The sequence below is a fragment of the Gymnogyps californianus genome, chromosome 12 (assembly GCF_018139145.2).
Source record: "Gymnogyps californianus isolate 813 chromosome 12, ASM1813914v2, whole genome shotgun sequence".
In the NCBI taxonomy this organism is placed as follows: domain Eukaryota; kingdom Metazoa; phylum Chordata; class Aves; order Accipitriformes; family Cathartidae; genus Gymnogyps; species Gymnogyps californianus.
In genome coordinates, this window is record NC_059482.1 from 7,359,775 (window position 1) to 7,377,988 (window position 18,214).

Below are 18,214 nucleotides of genomic sequence, written 5' to 3' on the forward strand. Positions count from 1 at the left end.
ATGGGAAAAAAGCCCCAAGGTCTCAGAGCTTATTTTAATCATTTAGTAGATGACAGTGGTAGAAAACAGCGAGGTGTCAGAGGCTGCCTCAAGCTTGGTGCAGTTTCTGGGCAGTAGAATTTAGCTTCCAGTTCTCACTGGGGACACACAAGTAGCAAAGTCATTTTCTGCTATAATGGTTTATCATCCAGTCTTAACAGCTAGTCATCAGTGTTACCTGCATTTCAAGTAGCACCACAATGGTACAATCAACATGTGATCCCCCGAAAAAACAAGACAACACCCCAAGTTACATGGAATGTATAAGAACTAATCTCAGTGTAGTTACCTTAATGTTTATTTTTTTTCATTGCATTAAGCTAAAGAACCAAATGCATTCTCCGTGTGGTATACACTTTGTACAGTTGACTGACTTAACCTCAAGTCCTTAAATGCTTATTCAGCCTGTTTGTTACATAAAGTACATGTGTATATATTTACACACACAAGCTCACATTTAAAAATAAGTGCAGTTTATACACAATACACATAATGTGTTACTTCATATAGTAAATTAAAACCCAAGCATAATTACATACACATGTACATGTCCTGGCTGTGTCCCCTGTGATTCCAGCAGAATATAATATCCATTTTATGGCCAGTGTTCTGTTCAGGTTTCACTGAAACTTTTAACAAAACTCATTCACCTTTAAGCTGTTTTACATAATCGTTATAGGAAAAAATACATAGAATAGTATCTTTACAATATGTTGTAGTTCTTCACTGAAAAGAGCACAATTAGTAGATTACGTCTTCTTATTCATCTACACAGCTGTACATGCCACTGAACTATTGTTCCAGAAGACTGATGTTATGAGATCCTATATTTCTCTTTGGCTTTCTCTTTCAGAATGCAGATGTGCTAAAAAAAAAAAAAAAAAAAAAAAGTACAACTTTAGTCAACCTTTACCTTCAATGAAAATGCAAGAATGATTTTCAGTCGTATTCCTAGCATTGTAAGGAAAACACACCAGAACAGTAATCTTTGCGAGTTTGGTTGCAAGTTTACTGCTTGCAGTAAAGTTGAGATGTTAATATTGCTTCCAAGCTCATCTGTCATTTATAGATTTGTATATTCTGAAGAGGTCAGGTTTGTTCAATTATTGTATCCTTCTTCATATTGCTTTGCAATAGCATAGATCCAGTATGTGTCTTTAACAGAACTGGTTTGTCTTATTAAAAAGACTTCCCAGTGAAAAACTTTTCCACTTAACCAGATTTAAGAAAGTACTTCTGAAAACTAAGGAGGGAAAAACAGATCAGCTCTTTCTATCAGTTATGCTCTTTCCAATTCTACTACTCAGTGCAGCCTAAGGAGACTGTAATGGAGCAAAGGAAAAAAGATCTTGATGGACATGTTATACAGTGTAGGAAAAACCTTCACACACAGTCCACACACAGCCATCTTAACGACTTGGCTAGAAGACAGCAACATAGGATTTCAGTAAAACAAACAAACATCAAATTAAACCCAAATTACAAGTTACTTTCTTTTCAGATGGGGCCAGCAGATTGTATGCTGCCAACCGTCCTGGAGGATTCAGAATATTGTGCAGCATGGCTGGGCCATGAGACTTGTGGAGTAGATTTATAAAAAGGTAAGGCACAAACAAGTTCTTATGTATTGACATTGAATTATCAGCTTGGCACATTAATAATGTTTTTGCCCTTTTAATGGAAGTTTCTAGTCAGATTTGAAGTTTTGTTAATTGTTGAGAAGCTCCTAGTATAAGCTAATATTCTTGCTGGTTACCTGTGGTAACAGTCATATATGTAACAGTCAAGGCACACATGTATGTACTTACGTTTAGATCTCTGAAGTATTCATTATAATCAAGAGCATATCCAACCACAAATTTGTCTGGAATTTCAAAGCCTATATCTGTAAGAAAATATAATTCTTTTTATACTTGGGTGGTGTAAATAGCTTTTAAGTACACAGTTTATATTCAACACATGCTTCAGCTATTTAAGAGTAATACCTAGCAAATACATCATCTTGCTTTCAAGGTACTTAGCATGCTTCTTTAAGAATCAGAGCTGTAAATTGATGACAAAGCTTAGAATCTATACCATCCCCATCAGTAATACAATTAAAATGTTAAGAGAATGCATTTTAAGAACAAAATAATTATTTAAAACCTACTTATGAGATAGTCCTGGGAGAGGGAGACAAGGAGCGAGATTTTACTTGTGTAAAGTAGATGCACTGCAACTCAGTAGGGGTTTTCAGTTTGAAAACAAGGCAAGTTTAATGCAGAGTCAAAACAAATGCCTATAAGGGTCAAATGCCTATAAGGGTCAAAGCCAAACAGTACAAATTTAAGGTTTGATTCTGTTTCTGGTATCTAGTAACAAATAGCCAAACCTGCACTCAGACCAACCGGGAGAAAAAAAGAAGGTGGTCATGAGGTTTCAGCATGGGATAGCTGGTCATCAGTTTACAAATTTTTGTGTATTTTCTCCCCGTTTCTCTTGGCCTTCCTGAAACTTATATGCCAGTTGTCAGACTTACTGCATGAAGTGAAATTATGAGATCGGATTTTGGACAACCAGAAAAACGCAATACTTACAATCTGGTCTGTAACCTGGACTTCGACATGTCCTTTTAACGAGCAGGCTGTAAGGCAGAGCAGAGAAGGTTATGTTTTTTAAAATATGTCTTGCTCTAAGCTGTATACTTCACTTCTCCCACCCCTCCCCATAAGCTTCTGCAATCATGCAGTTAAATTAAAACAATGAGATTATTGTAACAGAAAGAAGTAGTGTTCAGCCATATAATTGAGGAAGAAGTGAAGGCTCAGATCTAGGTTCATTCTGAAGGTCCAAATGACTCTCTTGTTTTACATTTAGTTCTCTTCAGTTCTGTATCCCACATCATTATCTTTTCATGTAGCAAGGTATCAGCAAACTAGAATAGCATAGACAGGTAAGCAAGTTCAAGTGACATGTAAAGATTTTAGTGGGGAGGGAGGGAGAAGAGGAGAAGCTGTGCAATGTCACTACGATTTCTTCCACAAAATCATATCCATTGTTGCTTTTCCTGTGCACTTCTGAAGAAACTGAGAACCTCCTGGACAGTCACTAGAAGGAGCATAACTGGTACATAAACCAAGAAGTGTTTTTTCAAAGCATCGTGATTACTTGACAAAGACAGGGATATTCCCAAAAAATCCCTTTTAGAGATCATCTAAGAGCAGATCTAGAATGCCACTTGAACTCATCTTGCAAGTGCTGACAAACTCTTAGATTCTGAAAACCTGTATGACTGAGGCTATTAAGAAAAAGTGTTGTCATTCTAGTATTGAGGCAACTGAGAAAGTGTTAGGAAACCTATGGAAAGAGCTGAATTTCCTTCAGACATAAGGAGGTAAGAAACGGAATCCATCAGACTTTATGGACTGTACAAAAAGAGCCAGGAAACGTTTTTTATTACTTTTAACAATGAAGGTGGTAATGCATATGTAAATTTCCCAGTTTAATAAATATTTAGTTTTTACCAGCTGGATAAGGATTGCTTCCTGCTTTTAATTCCTCTTCCCCCAAACTTCAAACCAAACAGAAACAAACTCCCACCAGCATACACTGATTATTCACCTAAATGATTTTGCTATATCTTCTTGTTACAATACATTAGTAAGTGGCCATATCATTATACCTTACAACTTTTACCATCTTTGGTTCATTGTCTTTTAGTTTTGAAAGTAGTGCTTTCATTGTTCTACCAGTCTCAATAATGTCCTGAAAGAGATAAAAGAATAAATTATCCTCTGAGTCTGAAAGAAAAAACAGACTGTCAGTGGATTAATTTAAAGCATAAAAAACAGTCAGCAACCCTGGCAGCACAGTAACATAATTAATTGTTGTTTTATATGCAATAGGTATTAACTTGCAAAATGGGGAGAAAAAAGTCCATGTCGTTCCCTCCCTCCACACTCCAGTCTTTACTTACCTCTACTACTAACACATTCTGGAAAAGATCATGTAGGGAGAGAAAGAAAAGAAAATATTTACATGGCAGCGTTCAGTGAATTATACAGCCAGCAAAAGTTTGCACTACAAACTTCAGTTATAAGTAAGGTGCAGTTGATTTTCAAAGGAGCTTGTCGCTTAACTACTTGCATTATTTTAGTGCTTTCTGAAGAGTCTTTCTGTAAGTATTTATGGAAGCATAAAATATTGTGAGAAAGCCACCTGTGTCAGGTTTTGTATATTATTCTATACATAGCAATAGCATTCTAGAACCATACTGCATGAGTCAGTGTAAGATGGTTCATTTCTGGGGGCTGTGGGATAAAATGTGGAATAGGATCTTTAGAAGCATTCAGTACTGGTCGCGTTAAGTTTCCACTGAGATCAGTGGGAATCACTCACTGTTTCAAAGCGTGGCATTTTAAACCAGTGTTAAGTAGCTGTAAATATGTAGCATCAAAATCTTAATAAAGATGGACTTCCTGGAAGATACACAAGAACTCTTCTTTCCCCTTAAAAGCTGAAGATGCTAATTCATACCTTCCCATTTAGTGTGGCCAGTTCCTCGCCAACAATACTGATTTCTTCTGTAGGTGAATCATTCTAGAAGGAGAAAGAAGAGAGGGAAGACACGTAAAACATGCTCAAAAGTGTTATCTTTTGTATGTGTATGTGTATGAATGGTATGCTGCTCTTGCTTTTCGCCTATCGAATGACACTTGCAACTTTACACAGCACTCCTTCAGTAAAACAGCTTTTAAGTAGCTGAGCAAGAGAAGAGAGTGCAGTATCAGTGAAGACAGATGTTTGCAATGGAACAGATGGAACAAGAGTACATCCATATTCATGGAATAGACACCATGGCTTTCAGCTATTTTTGTTACCACAGATTTGTTTTAGAATTCCATGAAAAATTTATAGGATATTGTAAACTGTTGTATTTAGCATGGGGTAAATTTTGATCAGTGCACAGAGCTACAGCCTTCAAAGAGGGGAGAAGATAAAACAGAAAAAAATAGCATAAGGCATTGCTTTACAGTAGTTGGCTCAGGCCAACTATGATTGGTTCAGGCAAAAGATACCTGTTCCCCAACACACAGATTATGAAAACAAGTCTCTCCAGTATTATCTATAGGAATAAAAAAGAATGCAGAGAGAGACAAGCAAGTCTCTGATGCTAAGCTCCTCTCCATACTCCCTCCCACCAAAGGGTGCCGCCGTAAAGACAGAGTAGAACCTGTATGGAAGCTTTGGACTGGCGATGAGGATGTTGGAGACCTGACCCAGGCTTTGTCATGTTAAGTGTTCTGCTGTATGTTCATTCCAGTGAATATACAATATCCATCTGCTCATTGGGGCAGATTGGTAAATCAGTTGCTTTTCAGTATGTAATAAATTGAATTACTTTGAACAGGATATATGCATAAACTCAATTTTTGTGGAGTTTTCATGTAAACTATCAGTATTCAGAATGTCAATCTATGGGGAGGGTCAATTTTCCAAAGAAAAGAAAGTTGCTTACATAGTAGCTTTTTATTCTGACAAAATCCACAGTAATAGGCACAGATTTATCACCATTTTGATTTAGTGCTTTTATATGGTCCAGCAAATCAGCAAAGAATTTATAGCCTCCTTTAAGGACACAGAGTGCAACAATGTGATGGCTTCCCATATCTTGCATGATATCTCTAGCCAAACGTTCTGTCCTGGAAGGAAAAAAAACAAATCCTGTAAAATGCTTTGTATATCATATTTGTTTGTCCATATATTAAGCAGTGCTCAAGTTAAAATTCTGATCTTGCTGTCAGGTTTTTATAACCAGCAAATTGTGACCACATTAAGACATAGGAAAGTTAGTTACACATTCGCAGTTCACAAGATGATGCCTACTCCACTTGACATACTGTTGATTTAATCCATATATCGAAACAATGCAGGACAGGAAAGCTTAAAGATATTTGAGATAACAGGGAGACTTAACTGGGGTTGTAGAGGAATCCTCTCCATAAAACTCCTCTTGTATTAAACTCCAGACCACAAGTATTACAGCTGCAGGGTTTCCATGTTTCTCATGGGCTACGCAGGGTAGGGCTTCAGTCTTTTCATTTGGAGGGAAATGGATCATTGGCATCACTATCACTACTGTCTGTTGTTTACCCTCATACCTGTCCAGGATGAGTCCATGAGGAATGAAGACTCTTTCCAAATCTTCTTCCTAATGCTTAGGAATGCAAAATAGATTTTTGTTATAGCCACTTTCTTCATCTCTTATCTGCAAGTGAAAGGGAAATAGCTCTAAAAGTAAAAAGAGCCATACAGGAAAAAACCTTCCAGTCTCTGTCTGAGAGTTTTTGAACTTTCTGACAGAACAATTCACAATCTGTCTGATAATTCAGGAGCTAGTGTGCTTGTCTGAGATGTGAATGGATAGATAACTACTTTGCCCCAGTCATAATAAGACAAATTCTCAACCATCATCAACTCATAAAAAACCCCCCAAAACAACAACAAAACCCCCTCTTGTATTCTCCATTTCCCCTTCTGCAGAGCACAGTAGCTTGCTCATGTGGTACACAAGCAAAAATTAAAATTTAAGGCAAGTAGGTTGAGATTACAGCTTGATCTCCAGTCAGCAGGTGACTTTGGGATGCTACACTACCTTGACCATCATTTTCCATTGTGTAAAAGAGAAAACCCTGTCTCATAAGTGTGAATTCACAACGGAACTTTTGACAGAGGTAAGCACATACCAACCATTAGCTGTCTCAGAGGACAGGGGAGATGACTTACTTGTGCTTGTGCAAATAGGTTAACTACACACCAGTTGCATTCAACAGAACTCAATACAGTGGCTTGCTAATGAACAGCACAGAGCTATGAACTAGATAGTATTAGCATAAAGTGTTGCTAACAAACAATTTAGCATCTGCAAACTCTTTAGACAGATGAATTGTTTTTAATTCTTTTTTGGCATAGGAGAGATGAGTGCTTAGGAAGAAAGGAAAAATGGACTGTAGGGAACAGGAGTATATTATTACTTGCAAAACTCACAGCAGCCACAATAATGAGATAACCAATTACTGCTGTTTATTTTAAATTGGCCACAAATAGCGTACTTCATTTAAAGATAAAACTAGAGAGACAGGTGTGAACGAGAATTTCAAAGAACAGATTATCGTAGAACATACAGAATCTCATTCTGGCTAAAGTAACCATATTCTGCAAGTACTCAAAATTGATAGGCCTTGATGTTCCAAGTTAGACTTACAGAATAGTCTTGCAATTGAGCACTGTTTAGAGCGTCAGCAGTAATATTTTGCCTGGTTTAGTTACTGTTTTCTTCGTGGCTGAAGTCAGCGAAGTGAAAGCTTAGGTGAAGGATTGTTTTTAAACTGGTTGCTCATGCTTTATTAATCTTGGAAGAGATACTGGCAGTTACACTGGTATCAGCTGTAGATCAGGCTCGACAGTAGCATCTACGAGCAGGCTTTAATGCAGTGCCGAGCTGCTTATTGTTGTGTGAGTGTTATATTCACCCAGTTGGCCAGTTTGAAGTGGGCTAATTTCTGCCTGTGTGAGGTTGCTAGTGGTGACAGACACAATACACATACAGGATATGGGATTCTGTCAACAAGAAGCAGTGACGATAGGACATGATTAGAAGCAATGGTCAAGGTTAAAAGACTGTTTATTTGAGACTACTGGAACATATAAGCATCATTTTCATTTGGAATACAGAAACAACACCTTTAAGGATAGTCACTGACATGATAAACAGTTTGAAAAGCTCTGTAGGGTGGGTTGTTTGTTTTGTTGTTGGGTTTTGTTCTTGTTTTTTTTTTTTTGCAAGATCCCCATCTCTATTGCATTCTGCATAACTGCAGCTTAAATGCAATGACTACGCTACCTGTGATTTGAGCAGTTTTTCTTTTGCCCAGTCATGGTACTGATTGCCATATTTAATGGACTTCAGCCTTACAATTTGCTTTTGCAGTTATAAATTGGGCTTTCATCTGCACAACAAGTTAAAGTTCAGCCTTGTTGCCAGTGAATTTAGCTTCCTGCTGCATTTGATGAGAGGCATCACAACTGGTTCAGCTCAAGTGAGGGATGAGCTTTGTCCATGTTAATGTAACTATTGAATAAAGCTAGTCTGGAAGCATACAGGTGTGCATAATGATTACTGCTTATAGCTACGCCAACAGTGCAGTTTAGTACCTTTTATTTGGTTAACAACTATGCTCATTGGGACTATTTTGTGCAAACAATGTCTGCTACATTAATATCTTGTTTGTTGCTATGTGTGAAGCATTTTTTAAGGTCTGCTGAAAGGTTCATGAACAGAACCTTAAGGATTGCATCAATTTGAGCACAACATCACCATAGCAACATGCTGCATATACCTTACAGGCTCATAAAAGCACTTGTATTGTGGCACATGATAAATAATACAGCAGCATCCCATTATAATGAAGCAATCTACTAAACTATCACACAAAGTCATTAAATTTTTAAATCATGAGCTTATAACTTGAGGAATTAGTTGTTTAATTTAGATTCAGTCTCATCTGTTCATTTACTGATGTAGGTTTCTGAGATAAGGGGGGAAAAAAACAACAAAATGAACTACAGCAATTTTGTACAATAAAGAGATTCATAAATAAGTATTGTTTCATCAGCACAGGATGAAATAATATGAATATAGGTATATTAAAGTCACATAAATAATGTCATAAGTTTGTAAAAAAATTGAGTCTATTAAGATGCCTCTGTTCTGAAAGCCAGTTTTAGTCCTGAGTAAATATAAGAAACAAGGCCTTTCATTAGTCAGTATTTCTAATGTTCTACTATTTTTGCTGAAGCTGACCTCTTCCCCCACACCCAAAGCTCCCTTCCATCAAATAACCAAATACAAGTGCATTATTCTTTCTTACCTGCAGTCCATAAGCCATAATCTTACTTTGAACTATGCTATCAGAGAATGAGTTGGTATTAGTACTGCAGTTTGTCTTGCTCTATTTTCATCTTGCAGTCAGATCATGACCCGCTTCTAAAAGGTCAGAATTGCCATCCTTCCTACAGGAAGCATTACTTCCTTCTGCTAATGCACTGACATCACAATCCCAGGTTCTTACTTAATCAGATTAACCAGAAATAAAATGGGCATGAGCCCTGCTGCAACCAATCAGAGTAAAGATACGGGGAACGAGGGAGATGCAAAAAGGAAGCTCATGAATCGAATTAGTGGGAAGGACTAGGTATGGTAGTGTTTTTTTAATTGAAAACACAAATCAGATATTTGGTTGTAGCAGATGGTAATTCAGTGGTATATGTGTAGAAGGTAATTTTACCTACTGGTTTCTTACACAGTATTTGCACATCTATTGTTGTGATAAAGTCCACACATTCTTATGCTAACTCGCTGTCAAAAAATCAGTATTTGAATAAACAAACCCATATTTTTAAAGATGACTTGTAGCAGAGGTCTGCAGCTGTTGAGACATGGTGAACCCTGTCTGACATTCTTCCAGGTCATCCTTTCATAAAATGAGGGGGTGATAGTTCCAGTAACATGCTTCACATCATTTAAAAACAAATCACGCTGACATTCACTATAATCTGATTATTTTAGTGTACCAAACTGCACTGTTATCTGGGATTAACATGAAAGTCTCAGATTTATAAAAATTAATCCTACTAACAAAATGAGCTAAAGCCAGCTTGCATACAACATGTTACAGAATGTTCTTATCAGATTGGGTACATTTTATTAATTCAACTAGTTTAGTGTTTTCTCGGGGAGAGGGCACAGTAACGAAAGAAGATTTTTCTCATTTCTTTGTAGTGTTACAGATGCTCTTCAGATCATGGCTGATGACACTTGGGATAATGTAGAAATGCTCTTCCAAGTGGATTAATGGGCATATCCCCAACTTTCAGTGATACGTTAAATAGTAGTACTGTTTGGGAACTATTAATACCTGGAGGCTACTTGGCCCCTATTTTATGCAGTTAGCAATACCTTCCTTCTATGAATTCCCTACCATATTCCCTACCTTACATATGTGAGCTCCCTATCTCGTGAAAAGCCTTGCTTTTCTAATTCCTAGTGTAAGGCACTCCTTTCTAGCTGGTAGTAACTTGTGTTCAAAGACCTGGAGAATTTCCTCAACAAAATCCTCCTTTGAAAGGAAACATTAACAAAAACCATACATGTAAACAGTGGTGGCTATTGCTTGAGCAGAGATACTCTCCCTTCCTTATTCTCAGGTGCCAAAATGAAGGTGAACAGCAGCACTGCTGAGGAACTCATGCAAACATACATTGGCTTTATAAGTGTTTGTGGAGAAAAGCGAGAGAAAGAAAAGGGAGGGAATCCAGACTAGATTGTATGTTTCCCCTCTCCTGAGCTTTTTAACTCAGTGTAATTTAGCTGTCCTGAAAGGATGTTGGTGCTCTAGAGAGCCCTGAGAGGATGATGCCATGATAGAATACTAAGTGCTGCAATATTGCTCATACTGATTGCCCATGTATGACACCTGCAGCTTTATATGACTAGTTCTAGGATTTAAATATTTTTTTTTTCCTAATTATTTACAGGAAAAAAAGACACATATAGGTTTCACATTTGTTTGTTGATTCTCATGTAGTTTAACACATTTAAACAGAATTTAGTGTAGTTTTGCTGAAATCAACAGTATGGGTGAGACTACTAGTTTTAAACCTCTTTCTAATGAAGGGGCTAAGTATTGGCACTATCTCAGTTTACAATTTCCAGCAGTCTAACTGAGCACAGTTACTGAAATTACAGTGAAGAAATAAATATTGTGTGCATGTCTGATATGATCTGTAGCACCCAACTTAGCTCTGCCCTTTTTTTAAATGCTCTGTTCTTCTTTATATTATGTAGTTTTTTGTGTGCTTGATGTCTGTATAGGGAAACCTTGACTGCAGACCACACATACTGGGCAGCCTTCTGTCGTGGTTTAACCCCAGCCGGCAACTAAGCACCATGCAGCCGCTCACTTACTCCCCCCACCCAGTGGGATGGGGGAGAGAATTGAAAAAAAGTAAAACTCATGGGTTGAGATAAAGACAGTTTAATAGGACAGCAAGGAAGAAAATAATAATAATGATGATAATAATAAAATGACAATAATAATACTAAAAGAATTAGAATATACAAAACAAGTGATGCACAATGCAGTTGCTCACCACTCGACGACCGATGCCCAGTTAGTTCCCGAGCAGCGATCCGTCCCTCCCAGCCAACTCCCCCCAGTTTATATACTGAGCATGACATCATATGGTATGGTATATCCCTTTGGCCAGTTCGGGTGGGCGGTCCTGACTGTGTCCCCTCCCAACTTCTTGTGCCCCTCCAGCCTTCTTGCTGGCTGGGCATGAGGAGCTGAAAAATCCTTGACTTAGTATGAACACTGCTTAGCAACAACTAAAAACATCAGTGTGTTATCAACATTATTTTCCTACTAAATCCAAAACACAGCACTATACCATCTACTAGGAAGTAACTCTATCCCAGCCGAAACCAGAACACCTTCTCTCTGAACAGGCCACCTTAAATATTCTCAAGTGTAATATGTATACTTTGGTTCTGTCTATTAGAAGACCACCTCTGTTATGTAAATTACTTTTATAAATCCCTGAAGTCTTTATTTGAGGCAAGTTTGATTCCACATTACTCACATTTTTATAAATTATACACTGAACCTTGCAAATCTTTGTGTCTCCTTTAGGCACCATACTGTTTGATCTGATTTGAACGAGGCCCAGTTCTAAAGTCCTGTTTAATTCTGTTTCAGAAAAGGATTGCAAAAAATCCCTCCCACTGACTTTACTTCTGAGGTTTTGCTGCATTGGAAGTATTGTCTGAGCTACAAATGAGCAGTGACTTTTTGACTAGAGTTTATGTTTAGAAAGAGTAGAAGAATTTTATTCATAAGGGGTGCATGCATATATACGCATGTATTATATAGTTGTATTATTAAATTTTCTTAACAAGTACTGATTTATCTTTAGAGAAACTGACAACAAAAGAGGCTGTTGTGACATTGCTTCGTGATGTGGGCATCTGTTCAGCTGGAATGAGATTCCCCTTATTGAACTGGGAAAATAGGTGTATTCTGCTAAAATCCCCATAGATGGAAAATGTCAGACACGCTACGATGTGGCCTCCAAAATTTTATGAAAGAATTCATGAGAAATAGTCAGGTCAACAGCCCACATGGGGAAAAAAGTAGATTTTGGAACTCTGGGAGACTTGGAATAGAAAAGTTTAGTGTTGGCAAAAACATACACTTTCATTAAACTTTAAGCTGGTTCAAGAAGCTTCTGCTTACTCTATCTGAAACTCAGAAAACTACTTCCCAGATCATGTTTGTTTGAATGAGTTTAGGATTCTTAGTAAATTCCATAGAACCATAAGAGTAACCACATAACCACTATCACCTGGCAAGTACTTGAAAATCCAATAAATGTGTTAGTGGTCTCAATTAGTGCGCTGAGATTTGCATTATGAAAGTTACTCCTATAATGAATGTTTTTATTGTCACATTTTGAAGAAGGAAAAATTCACAGGTGAAAGGTTCATGCTTTGTCATTGCTGAATAATGAAAATAGAAAGTAGCCAGTTGGCATCCTTAGATGGTTTCTCAGTTGTAAATTGCATGATCATACTCCCATAGGAAAGAACAGAAAAGTTTAAGTGTGTATATATTTGTTCCATATAGGATCCCCAAGTGCATCTTTTTAAAGTTAAATGTTTTGAGGAAACCAGTGCACCAAGCAAGTTGGGTATCAATCTATTGCCCTCCTCTAAATAACCGGATACTTGAAAGGGCCAGTAAGTGTAGCCCGTACAAACAGACTGGAGATTAATTAGATCAGCACTGATAGTTTGGTAAAACAGCAGCCAGTCAATACAGAACAACACTGCTCTTGTCCTTGTATCTATTCCCTGAACTACTGAATCAAGAATTAGTTTTTTCAGCACATGATTTTGCTGTTTACATACCTGTTTACATACCTAAGTTTGTTAAACAGTTTTACATTGTATTACAGTTTGAAGTAACTGGTCTTGAGACTGCTGCAATAATTTTAAAGGTCCTCAGGAAACATTGTATAGGCACTAATTAAGTCCTGTCAGGCATTTCCTTTTAATTACTTTAAAATCAGAAAGCAAATACATGATATTGGATGTATTGTACCACTGTTCTATTAGATTACTAAAACCTTACAAATAAAACATCAGAGAAAGTGTCCACTAGAGGGGAGCCTCTACCATGGAAGACAATACTTGCCAAAGGGGAAGAAAAACCTACGTTTTATGAAGCAAACTTTCTAGACTAAGAAACTCTGTGTTCAGGTAATAAGTGTACAGATATCTCACCGAAATGCAAATACAATCAGGTAATTTAAAACAGGCATCTTAAGTATTTAGACCAGTTCTGAACTTGTATAATGGTGGATTACAGGAAAACTGCCCTGATTTGTACCACTGAAGACTTGACCCATGGGCTCCATGTTCCAAGTGGCTGATAAAGCCTTACATTAAAACTAAGCACTTGTATTCAGCGACTGCTGTGTTATTAGGAAACCTGATTAATACACTTTGAAATGGCTCGACTTCAGTAATTTGGAGCCCATCCTAAATCTGGGGCTTTTTTGGCACTTTTAAGTCTTAGATAAGACCAGCTGCTTAATTGGTTTGCTAAAAAGCTGTTTGGAAAAACCACACCGCATATCCTGTGATAAACAGTGCATGTTTACAATTAGACATTAGAAACAATTTCACAATTTTAAGTCTTTATCATATGTACTCCTGTAGATTATGTAGCTCTTTTACATAGAAAATGTCATGAGTATGAACCTTCATACTTTCCTTGGCTATTTTCTGTCTGGTCTGAATATGAGATTTTTATTATTTTACTGAAACAGAAAAGTGATCTATATCTTGACCAATATTGGATATTTATAAATGTTGTGCTTGAAAAGGTCTTCTGCTTTTACAACTCCTCTAATACCCCCAACATCTAGCAAACACAGACTGATGGCAGAACTTGAAGAAAACACCTCTGTAAAAGGTGACTCAGATTTAAGTTTGAATAATTCTTGAAAATACCCTGACACCAATTCTTATATAGACAAATGACAAATTCTGCAGACTCAGACATTCTGATTGCTGACCTGGAGGAAATGTACAGTATTTATTAACAAAGTCTTTCTGGCCATAACATAAATGGTGGGGTGACTGTGTGAAGGAAACCTTTATATACCTTTTGCTACATTTGTTTTGTAGATAGGAAAAATGTTTCAGTCTCCTGGACTGTCTATATTAGAAAGTAATTTTGAGAGAGGATCTGGTTAGGACTGGGGCAACAGAGCAGAGAGACAAGGAATCAGGAGTTCTGGATTTTATTCACAACTCTGACACACAGTTTATTTGCTGTACGACCGTGGCCAATTTATTTTCCTGACTGCTCCTGTTGTACCTCTGACCTTCCTATGTGCCTGCTTTTCCCCCGTTGCCTCCTGTAATCAGCTGACCTTAGTTTTCTGACACTTCTCTCCTGTGGGCTACACAGGTCTGTTATTTTTGGGAAGGTGCCATTTAAGAAACACTGTTGCTGTCATTAGCTAGTGGTCAAATTAATGATTTGAAAAAAGATTGTGGTCTATTTACTTGGATGTTAAAATACAATTGTTATAGTGTAATATGTCAGTGAGCAAACATGAGTTGCTCCATAACTGCCATAGTGTCCAGTGTGTCTGATCAAGTTCCCCCCCACCCCCCGACAGCTGGATGAGTTGTTTTACCTAGGGAGCAATGGGTGGTCCAGGAAGCAGTCTGCTCTGCTCTTGGGGAGCTGGACTCATCTTCACTACAGAGATGTTTAATAAAAATATTTGTTGAACAATGGCTTTATCTGAGTGTGTGATCACAGCTGTTTTATTTTAGCAGTGTAACAGCAATAACTATTAAATCCATATTCCTCTTTGGATATTTATTTTCCTGAATTCATTCTTAGTGCGGTGAAAGAATTTGGTGTGAATTGCCGAGTTAAAATAGAACTGCATGGTAGTGGATTTCAGATTACTTGTATTACCTTCGTATGATTTTTCTATTACTTGAGACCTTGAAACAGTATAACAATACATACCACAGAGAGGCCACATTTTAAAATATTCTAAAATTCTTCCCTCTAGTTTTTTCTAATCACTATTTTTAACTGTTAACAATGTTCTGTTCTGCAAAGCCATGTGCCATCTTCCCATAACAGCATGTAAGAAAAATGTGGACTATGCATTTTGGTAAAATTAAAAAAATGTTCTTTTAAAATACCATGCAATTACTGCATTCAAATAAAGATAGCTCATCTCTAAATCTCAATTTTGTAAAACCAGCTATTTCAGTGTTGCCAATGCCTTTTGTTGAGATGTTGAATAATGAAGATGACACTTTTGTATGAGCTTGCTTAGAAAGACTTTACTGCTGCTACTTACGTTTACTTATAGGCGATTCCAGTGGTTGGCAGCTTGCAGTGAAAACCACCGCTAGTGTGCATTAGCTGTGCAGGCTTGCCCACAATCTAAAAAGGAAATTCAGTGCTGGTCAGTACAGTTTCATAAGACAATGGAGGGAACAAAGAGAAAGCTTCTGTTACTGATTCTCAAGTTTTCAATTCCTTCCTCAGATCTCTATCAAAGTACTCCAGTTACTGCCTGTTGAATCTGATGGCATAGATGAATCTTTGGAATCTGTTTACATAGTTGAGCATCTGAATTCCGTAGGGAGCCTGCACCATTGTAAAGTCAGAAAATCCTAGTAAAGACGTTCGTAGAATCATAGAACAGCCCAGGTTGGAAGGGACCTCGAAAGATCATCTGGTCCAACCTTTCATGGGAAAGGGAGCCTAGATGAGATTATCTAGCACCCCGTCCAGTCGCATCTTGAAAACCTCCAGTGATGGGGACTCTACCATGTCCCTGGGGAGGTTGTTCCAGTGAATGATTGTTCTCAATGTAAAAAATTTCTTTCTTATATCAAGACAAAACCTCTCCCGGCGCAGCTTGTATCTGTTGCCCCTTGTCTTCTTCATGTGGCACCTCATGAAGAGGGAGCCTCCATCCTCTTTGTAGCTGCCCTTTAAGTACTGGAATACTGTGATGAGGTCCCCCCAAGCCTTCTCTTCTCCAGGGAGAAGAGACCTTAACTCCTTAAGTCTGTCCTCATAGGGCAAGTTTTCCAGCCCTTTGATCATCTTTGCGGCCCTCCTTTGGACCCTCTCCAGTATGTTATAATATGCCTTTTTCATACTGCTGAAAACTTCATCTTTTTCCACTTCCAGCATTCAGGTTTCACGCCTTCACTCTCCTTGCAAGTTTCCTCTTATTCTAGTAATGAGAGAAGAACTTCCCTTGTCCTAATATCCTGTCACCTTATTCACTGAACTCGTTTCTACCTGGTTCTTGCATCTCACAAGTAGTATTACAGCTTTTCCATTGTAAAAGCATAATCTTATTCTCTTCATCAGCTACCTTCTTTCTATTCTCCCATCACGCATCAACTCTAATTTCTCTCCATTCACTGAGTTATCTTCATGGGAAATGTTAGGGCGCCCATTTCTTAATTCTGCACTCATGGCAGCTTTTGACCTAGTTAATGTCTTCCTCCTTGAACACTTGTCCTTGTTTTACTTTTGATTTCATTATCTCCTTCCACTCAAAAATTTCTGATCTCTTCTAACATATTTTATTTTCTCTCACATTTTCTTTTATGAGGGAAAGTTATACCACAAAAATAAACAAGATCTACTTTGAACATAATTCACTTTTATCCCCATTAGAGATAATAAGAAGTCCTTCCTTAATTGAAATGAATGGATTACGCCCTCAATGCACATCACACTGTTTATATAATTTGATATATTACTTTTATTTAATTTTTTATTTGGTGCTGCGATGGATGGTGTGAATTATTGTATTGTTGTAATTATTGTATTCAGTTATTTCTACTAGAGTCCTCTGCAGCAAAAGCCTCCAGAGATTCAGAGTAGTTCACCACATTTCTATCCTGCACATATACTCTAATTCAGGTAATTGCTTTTACTTCAGTCTTATACAACCTATATCCCAGACTGGCAGATTTTATATATATTTAATACATATGTTTTGCCAGCCTAAAAACTAAACATGGCTGGTTCATGGCACTTGACAGCTGTTACTGAAACAAGACAGGAAGTTGGAAAGATGTTATGCTGGAGGCTTCTTATGTTTAGTTTTGGATTACTCTCAAGTAAATCCTTCAGTGTTAATAAAATAATTTAGATTTCTCATGAAGCCTCCTTAGGCAAATTTTTTTAAAAGCAGTAATTCTGAAAAAGGATAAGTTGTCAGCACTGATATTTCTGAAACTGATTTATCTGCCCTTTCAAAAATTTTTTGCTAGTGTTTAGAAAGGGTGCAATAAAACAATCATCATTGTAACAAGTGTCTTCAGCTCTGCTTTCCCTTTGAAGTCATCATTCTATCGTAGTGCAAGGCCAAGTCTTGTTTATGTAAAATGTATAAAGTGTTACAGGTTAAATCTCCTGTCATACAAAGTCATATGTCAAATACTGATTTATTCTATGCAAAACCATACATTTTACATAGGGCCAAATCTGGAATATTTGCTAGAAGCTATCTCATTGAAATCAGATAGGTTTTTAAGGGATTTAAGCAAATTAGATATACAACTCTCAACATTTCTGAAGATACTAGGCTTCCACGGACAGCCAGCTTCTGTTCCCAATTCATTATGCCTCAGGTTTTCAGGCCTAGGTATTTGAATTACTTATATGTCACCTTTACTCTGACCAGAATTTGAAAAATGAGTATGTAGTTTTGTGACTACACAGAAATTAGTAGGATATATAAAATATTTTTAATGAAACTGTATTGGTTTTGTGTGGCAAGGTTTTGGTAGCAGAGGGGCTGCAGGGGTGGCTTCTGTGAGAAGATGCCAGAAGCTTCCCCTGTGTCCGACAGAGCCAATGCCAGCCGGCTCCAACACGGATCTGCCGCTGGCCAAGGCCAAGCCCATCAGCGACAGTGGTAGTGCCTCTGGGATAATGTATTTAAGAAGGGGAAAAGTTACTGTGCAGCAGCAACTGCAGCCAAAGAAAGGAGTGAGAATATG

General features: G+C 37.5%; 1 protein-coding gene across 1 annotated transcript; it reads right to left on the reverse strand.

Moving 5' to 3' along the window:
• Positions 1-270: 270 nt before the first annotated feature.
• LOC127021049 (hypoxanthine-guanine phosphoribosyltransferase-like) lies at positions 271-9,079 on the reverse strand. Its single transcript, XM_050903966.1, is given in 9 exon segments — positions 271-904; positions 1,848-1,924; positions 2,616-2,662; positions 3,701-3,783; positions 3,995-4,012; positions 4,555-4,617; positions 5,537-5,720; positions 6,180-6,286; positions 8,949-9,079. Coding segments are annotated over 9 exon segments (648 nt in total). The 5' UTR covers positions 8,967-9,079; the 3' UTR covers positions 271-853.
• Positions 9,080-18,214: the final 9,135 nt, after the last annotated feature.